The sequence below is a fragment of the Cynara cardunculus genome (genome assembly GCF_001531365.2).
Source record: "Cynara cardunculus var. scolymus isolate 2C chromosome LG 2, CcrdV1, whole genome shotgun sequence".
NCBI classification, from domain to species: Eukaryota; Viridiplantae; Streptophyta; class Magnoliopsida; order Asterales; family Asteraceae; genus Cynara; species Cynara cardunculus.
In genome coordinates this window covers 49,157,912-49,166,128 of record NC_037529.1, presented here as the reverse complement: position 1 = coordinate 49,166,128, position 8,217 = coordinate 49,157,912, and the positions used below count along the sequence as shown (strand labels likewise).

Here is an 8,217-nt window from a genome sequence, read left to right as displayed (position 1 = left end):
GATCTATGTGTTACGTTATCACTCATACATCGTTGGAGTTCACTCTTATCAATGACTTACGGAGATGGCAGACTGAGGCTTTGAAGCCAGAACATATCAAGTCTGAACGCATGGTGGGTTATTCAGATTCTCTAATTGACGATAACCGCGGACTTAAAATCTTCAAGACTCGAATCTGGGTACTTAGACTCGGAGGCTTACGGGAGAYTATCTTGGCAGAGGCGCATAAATCACGGTTATCTATTCACCCGGGAAGTACCAAGATGTACAAAGATCTTCGTTTAGACTATTGGTGGCCTGGGATGAAGACTGATATCGGACGATATGTCGAGAAGTGTACCACATGCTTACAAGTAAAARCTGAACACCADAAACYGTATGGTAGTTTACAGCCTCTCGAGGTACCGATGTGGAAATGGGAAGAATTAACTATGGATCTRGTTACTAAACTACCAAAGACTCAACGGCAACACGACAGTATTTGGGTTATAGTGGATCGGTTGACCAAATCTGCTCTATTCTTACCCGTCTGAGAGTCTTTTTCTATGGATCAATGGGCACAGTTATACATTAATGAAGCTGTCTCGCGACACGGTGTACAAGTGAAGATTATCTCTGATCGCGACTCTCGATTCACTTCTAAATTCTGGGCTGGATTTCAACGAGAGTTGGGAACACKTCATGCGTTTAGTACGGCCTATCATCCTCAGACTGATGGCCAATCAGAACGAACCATTCAGACCCTTGAGGATATGCTACGTGCATGTGTCTTAGAATTTGGTGGTTTACTTAGAAAATGATATCTCGTATGTTATGTTTTGGTGAAATCGTAACCGAGGTGTTACATTAACTTTGATAAGGATGATTTAAGCAGTTGAAGATTGAAGATTTCCAACCATTTTTTGTAACAATATTTTGTCATCGACTTTATTCTAATCTTGATGATTTGAACGCTGTTAACAAACTTTTATTTTGGTTTGATTTAAACTTTAAAATTGATACGGATTGGTTGGATATAAAAATCTTGAATTTGATATTTAATAATTATTTTTTATTGAATCAATTAATTTTTTCTATTAATTTTTTTTATTGCAATAGTAAATTTTTATTTTGGTAATTTAGATTTTTTTTTTTTGAAAAAATCTTCAATTTTGATATATGGATTTAAAAAAACGATATTTGGAATGAAAAAAAATGTATTGCAATAATTTTTGGAAAAAAAAAATGAATTTTAGTTATTTTTCTACAACTATTTTGCAATTTTAAATATGACGTGGAATATTAGTTTTAAAATTAAAAAATTAATATGATGTGTAATATCTTAGTTGGCAAAAAATCTGGATGATGTCAGCATTAACAGGTCAACCAGACCCTTAAATAAACAAAAAGTTTGATAGAGACCTCTAAATAACAATTTTAAAAGTTGGTTCCCCAAAATAGGAATCAGGTGAAATTTGAAAATGAAACCAACTTTCACCTGATTCCTATTTTGGGGAACCAACTTTCAAAATCGTTATTTTGGGGAACCAACTTTCACCTGATTCCTATTTTAGGGAACCAACTTTCAAAATCGTTATTTTGGGGAACCAACTTKYACCTGATTCCTATTTTGGGGAACCAACTTGCAAAATCGTCATTTTGGAGAACCAACTTTCACATGATTCCTATTTTGGGGAACCAACTTACAAAATAATTATAGAAAAATAACTAAACTTCGTTTTTTTTTTCAATAATTAATGCAATAAAATCTATTTTTCATTTCAAATCTCGTTTTTTTTTTAATTTAGATATCAAATTGAAGATTTTTTCGAAAAAAAATCCAAATTACCACGATAAAAATTGTTTTTTATTAATGCAATAAAAAAATCAATTTAATAGAAAAAAATTAATTGATGCAATAAAAAAATAAATATTAAATATCACATTCAAGATATTTATATCTAACCAATCTGTGTCAATATTAAAGTTTAAATCAAATTTGGCAAATCCAACCAAAAGTTTGATAGAGACCCTTAAATTACATGTTACATGTTCAATAGATCAACCAGACCCTTAAATAAACAAAAAGTTTGATAAAGACCCCTAAATGACGATTTTAAAAGTTGGTTCCCCAAAATAGGAATCATGTGAAAGTTGGTTCTATTTTGGTGTAATTTTCCCATTTTTCTATAATTATTTTGCAAGTTGGTTCCTCAAAATATGAATCAGGTGCAGACTTTTAGAACCATTAAGAGGCATGATACAAAATCATTCAGAGGGTTTTAGAACCCATTAAGAGGCAGACTTTTTTTTTGTCAAACAAGATTTACCTCTTAACGATTCAGATACTGTCTCTTAATGGAACTATTAAGAGGTAAACAAACAACCCCTAAGACTTTGATGTGATCGTGGTTGTGTTATCTCTAAAACACGTTCACCGTAACACTCATCGTCATTATGAGGTAAATCACGATATTATAGGACAAGGTAGTCGGGACTGGATTTGAACCTAATACCTTTCTTGTTGCTCATTTTTGGTTTCTTCAATAGCAATTATTACATCATTTCATGGAACAAGATTATGCTAAAGTGCTACCAATATTTGTCGTTTATTACAGCAATCTTTTACAAACAACGGTTTTGTTTAATTAGTTCACTTGGACCTTACATGTAAACAATTGGATATCATGTTTATCTACACAAAACAAAAATTAACCTAGAGATTTTAATACATGACCTACATACTTTAATGTTTAAGAATGAAAAATATTAGTATATTAACACCTGGAAGAACAAAAGGGCAAAAGACAGCCAAAAACAGACACAAGGGTCCCTATCTCTCTCTCTCTCTAAAAGGTCGTTGACGTACGAAATCACATGTGATTTTACATTAACGTCAAAAAATGGAATCAGACGACTTTTGCCGTGATTTAAGTCGCGGACAAAGTCGCACTGAATCATGTATGATTTTGTACATTAAGCACCTTTTTCTTCTTTTCTTAAATAATTAACATTCTCGTTTGAATCTGCCCATTTATATATATATATTTATATATATATATATATATATATATATTTCATAAGATTAAACAATGAAATTGACGGATGAAAGTGGTTTGCATGGTTTACACAAATAAGGGCGGTTTTTATTTGATCACTCCTCTCTCTCTCTATATATATATAGGAATGTATATATATATATATATAGGTATGTATGTAAAAGTGCAATTAAAATAGCAACCCAATATTGTTTCATCTCTTCATTTCACTATGATTTAAAGAAAAAAAGAAGGGAAAATGTACGCAAGTTTTTTTTTTTGTAAGGGTGTCCGGGCCAAAGCCCGACTAATCCCCGGCAAATTTGGAGGCTATACATGGCCCCACTTAAATGTCGCCAACACTTCCCTCCCAGAGCTCGAACTCGGGTTCATGACTATGCCATGCCCAAACCTTTACCACTAGGCTGGAAGGTCTTTGACAAAATGTACGCAAGTTGTAGGCAGCTAACTGTAAGCACTGTATATTGTATTTGTATGCACAAATTGTAATGCAATAATTGATGCCAAATGCCCCAAGCAAAAGCAATCAAACAAAGCAGTTCAATCATTACAACTTGGCCTCCAAGATCAAAAATCCATAGAAAGATCATGTAACTCTATACATATAAACCAAACAAATCCAATATATTCTGATATGGGGTGGTTGGGTAAGATGTAAAGAGAATATTCAAAATTCATGCAAAAAGAATTTATTCTTTGACAATGGTTCACAAAATTTACCATATGAATAGAATCACTCTTGGCTAAACACCTAAAATGCACACAACAAATCATCGAAGTATGAACAGGTTTTGTGAGATTGAAGTAATTATTCACACAGGAGCATTTGAACACCCTCACACTACATACAGCAACAACCTTACCAAAGAATGAACCGTTGGAAGAATACCTTAAAGCATCAATAATATGAATCATGGCACGTATTCGGTTTCCAGGGTTGGCTGTGTTCTTGTGGTTGTAGCCGCTGGTGCTTTCGTGTTCCCAACCGTAGTCATGTGCAATGCTTCACCGGCTTCTGCAGCCTTTTCCATTCGATGCATTTTCTTCCTCTTATTAAATCTCCATGCCAACAACATCAACAATGCCAACAATACCAACAATGCAACTCCACCAATTACAGATCCAACAATAGTCCAGACCTTGGAATTGTTCCCTCCACCGCCATGACTTGGTGTAGGAACTTGAGGTATTGGGGATGCCGGAGAAGGAGAAGGGGCGGTGGATTCCACTACAATAGAGAAATGCCCTTGTTCGAAAGTCGCACATTTATTGCCAGATGTAACATTTGTGAAATTTGTCCGACCATTTAGATCAAACCAGACACACCTTGCAATCGAACCATCAGGGACAGGCTTTACTTGTCTAAACTCTATTGAAATGGGTTCTTCGGAAGCACGAACGTGTAATTCTCGTAGATTTTTAGCCGATAAGTTTGATGCGTCGTAAGCAAGAAGACCCAGTATAGGAGCTAGATACATGAAGCCGGGCAAACGGTAATAAGCGGTGGACCAATTCCCGAGGTTTTGATAGACCAGAACTAGTCTCTCCACATAGGGCTCCTCTCTAACCCCAACTGGAATTGTGAATTCTTTATACATTTGAACACCTCTCATGTACAAGCTACCACTCCGAAGCCTCATTGCTGATATCTGAATCCCAGACAAATTGGAAGGGGGTGCCCCATCGTAGGGAATGCCGGTACGTGGTCGAACAAAAGCTCGATAAGCATAGTCTTGTAGGATAACATCAAGAGCCTTTGCAGACCTTATTTCAGGACCAGGCACTTGAGATTCAACTCGTGGCCACCAATACAACCAAACTAACAAAACAAGCATCGAGAGACTTCGAAATTGAAGCCCCATCGATGCATCAATTTACCGAGAACCAGCACGAATTGATACAAAACAAAACCCTTGAAGAGAGAAGGCAGAAATATATGCCGATGTGATCCAAAACAGCCAAGAAGGAACTTTTTAACTGAATTTACAACTTAAAACACCCAAAAGAAGCTTAAAGATCCCAGACCGTTGAAGCTTCTAGAATCTGATTCTCTTTGTAAACCAACGGATAACTAAAAAGCAAATAGAGAGAAAGCTTTAGGCAACTTTTCCAAGGAAAGCGTTCCTAGAACACTTTCAGAAGAATAATCCACTGCAGAAACCCTCAAATTTCTTGAAGAATTCCATAACTAATTGCATGAATTTTACACAACAATGTGGATTATAAACGAATCGTATAAAAACGAAAAGAAATCCAGAAGAATGTACCAGAAATTCAAGAAACCAAGTACCTGAACTAAATACGATTTGATTCAACCGATTTATGCTTCGAAAAGCCCTAAATTTCAGCAAGAACAGTTGAGCCACTCAATCGACAACAATTTTTTTTTGCTTCTTTGACTTTACGACACCCTTCATATGATCACATTTTTTTTCCAAAAACGTGCATTAAAACTCACTCTGCCGAGTTACATCCCCAAAACCCTACCAAAATTCTTCTGAACTCCAAAAGGCCGGAGGTGAAGCCCGAAGCGTATGAAATCGCACGACTGATCAAACCTGGAGATGATTAAATCGTTACTAAATTCGTTACTTCTGATTGATGCAAATTTCTTGAAGAAATGAGTGAATGTATGAAGAGGGAGATAAGCTTTTAGAGGAATGATGAATGGAAGAGAGAGAATATGAGAAGAAGACAGAGTGGAGGGAGAGAGAGAGAGAGAGAGAGAGAGAGAGAGAGATGTATATATACATAAATATGCATGTATAGGTAAGGATTTACAGAGTGTTAAATAAAATGTATAGAAAATTATTTTTTGGAGTTGAGTTGCCATAAATGCCCCTGTCATGACATGATTCGAGATCAATTGGGTACAGAAAGGTTTGTACTTACATGCACAACTATTTATACATGTCATAAAGAAAGGGTCAAACACCATTTTGACCCATATTGGAAAATATTGGTTGTTTTACTGTCAATAATGTCTCATTATTTATAATTAATATTTTTAAATCTTTTTTGTTTTTGATTCTGGATAAAACAATATATAATTAACCATGCGTGAAGACTGGTTGTCTTAGAAATAAACCAACTTTTGACAATGATTGTCCTTGGCTCTTATTAATGGTCATGGCAACACATACGACAATTGGAAACTGTCTCCTTTGAAATTTGAATGGTATCCTTTTGTCCGTAGGTGTTAAGGACATTCTTGGAATGAATATACGACTTCCAATATTGCTTCCAGATATGACATGTGCTTCTATTACTCGATTTCCCAATGTTAACACACGTAGTCTAGTACCATTACATAATCCAGATTTCTGATCAATATTCCTCAGTAACATGATAGGAACACCAACTTTTAGTAGAATCTTATGATTTGATATTCCTGATAATTTAAGACCATTTAAAACATCAGGAGAGTACAAAGTTTTATCGAACTCATCATGAAGGTGCTCTGATTCACATAATGTATCTGAACTTAAGTACTCATTTTCTTCTCATAGAAACAATGACAACAAGCAATCATTTATTTCTTGAACTACTTCATTTTTTGGGGCAAGTATTGCTCATTCTTGAAAATAAGCTCAGTTATTGATGTTTTCAAGAATTGAGGGATAGACAAATTCGATTAATGCAGATATAGGATCAATGCAATCGGTAATGAAAATATCATGAGGTATCTCAATAACTGCTTCACCATCATTATCACCTCCAACTTTTCCTTCTCCTAAGTCCAAAATCCATTTTGCAAAATCCCTTGTTTGTCCAATTTCTGAACTTTCACTGTTTGTAGTTAGCCTGATGTTTCTAGTTAACCTTAGGACTTTGCATTTTTCCCAAATGTAAGATGAACTTAATGATGCATTTACAATGTCTTATCTACCTGCATTGGGAATAACCGGCATAATCTGTCTGAAATCTCCTCCAAAAATAATTACCTTATCCCCAAAAATCATATTTGAGTCACCACTGCATTGAGCATTGAAAATATCATTCATACTTCTATCTAATGCTTCAAATGCATATTTATGAACCATTGGTGCCTCATCCCATATTACCAAAGTAGTTTTCTTTATTAAGCCTGCAACATCACTATCTGGCTTCATTTGGCAAAGAGAATCTTCATTCAGAATGAGCGGGATGTGAAAACGAGAGTGTGCTATTCTGCCACCGGTAAGAAGTAAAGATGCAATGCCACTGGAAGCAACATTTAAAACAATCTCTCCTTTAGATCTTATTGATGCAGCTAAGGTCTTCCATAGGAATGTTTTGCCTCTTCCGCCATGTTCATAAACAAAAAATACACCACCTTTTTTCTTTTCAACTGCAATCATGATTTCATCATACACACCTCTTTGCTCATCTGTAAGAGCAGTTACAAGCGTGTGAAACTCATCTCCTAAATTATGATGATTATAATCCAGTTCTTCTACAATCAAACGGTTGTTTGAGGATTCAAGCGAGTCATTATCAGGATAAGGCAGTGTGGTAAAGTTTTTCAACGTGGAATTGTTACGAAGCAAAATCTTTTCAATTTCGAACAAAGTTAGATTATTCACTTGTTCTTCATTAAGAGCTAAATCTGTTAAAGATAATATAAATGTACACAGTTACTACATGAAATTAAAAGTAGATACAATTCAATAACAACCATAGTTTTTGATAATAGTTGTATAACTCTATGCTTAAGATATAGAATTAACATACCTGGCGACTGTAAAGCAATTTGTTGATTGTATAGAATCCTATCTGTTAAGTATTGCCAAGTTTTTTCCCAAACAAATTCAGGTCTAGATAAACTGTTTGAAATCAGCATGGTTGCTGTGTGTTCCTATGATCAATCTTCAAGATAAACTCCTAAGCAATCCATGGCAGATCTGGATTTTAGCATTCAAGAACATGAGAGGAGATGAGAGTTTGAGAGAAAAAGTCAACAATCAAAGTCTGGTCAATCTCTATTATACGTAATGAATTTTACAATTAAGCTTCCTTCTAAGATTACAAGACTAACACCCTATTTATAGGGTCAAACAATAAAGGCCTAGTTGTCACACCCCGCTAAAGCGGAAACGCGAGGTGCAACAGGCAAGCGTGTCACAGCGACGATTAATAGATAACAACATTAAGTTTTACATAATAAAGCGAGTTAAATTTTACAACCAAAATCTTATAA

At 35.0% G+C, this 8,217-nt stretch overlaps 2 protein-coding genes across 2 annotated transcripts; both read right to left on the bottom strand.

The window, feature by feature from the left end:
* Positions 1-3,702: 3,702 nt before the first annotated feature.
* Positions 3,703-5,708, bottom strand: LOC112507891. The gene is made up of 2 exons (XM_025112637.1): positions 5,329-5,708; positions 3,703-5,109 (listed from the first exon to the last, which is right to left on the bottom strand). The coding sequence occupies exon 2, from the start codon at positions 4,898-4,900 to the stop codon at positions 3,950-3,952; it is 951 nt and encodes a 316-aa protein (XP_024968405.1). The 5' UTR covers positions 4,901-5,109; positions 5,329-5,708; the 3' UTR covers positions 3,703-3,949.
* On the bottom strand, positions 5,110-7,860 carry LOC112506140. The gene is made up of 4 exons (XM_025110167.1): positions 7,752-7,860; positions 6,928-7,626; positions 6,182-6,429; positions 5,110-5,226 (listed from the first exon to the last, which is right to left on the bottom strand). The coding sequence occupies exons 1-4, from the start codon at positions 7,858-7,860 to the stop codon at positions 5,110-5,112; spliced, it is 1,173 nt and encodes a 390-aa protein (XP_024965935.1).
* Between the last annotated feature and the right edge of the window lie 357 nt (positions 7,861-8,217).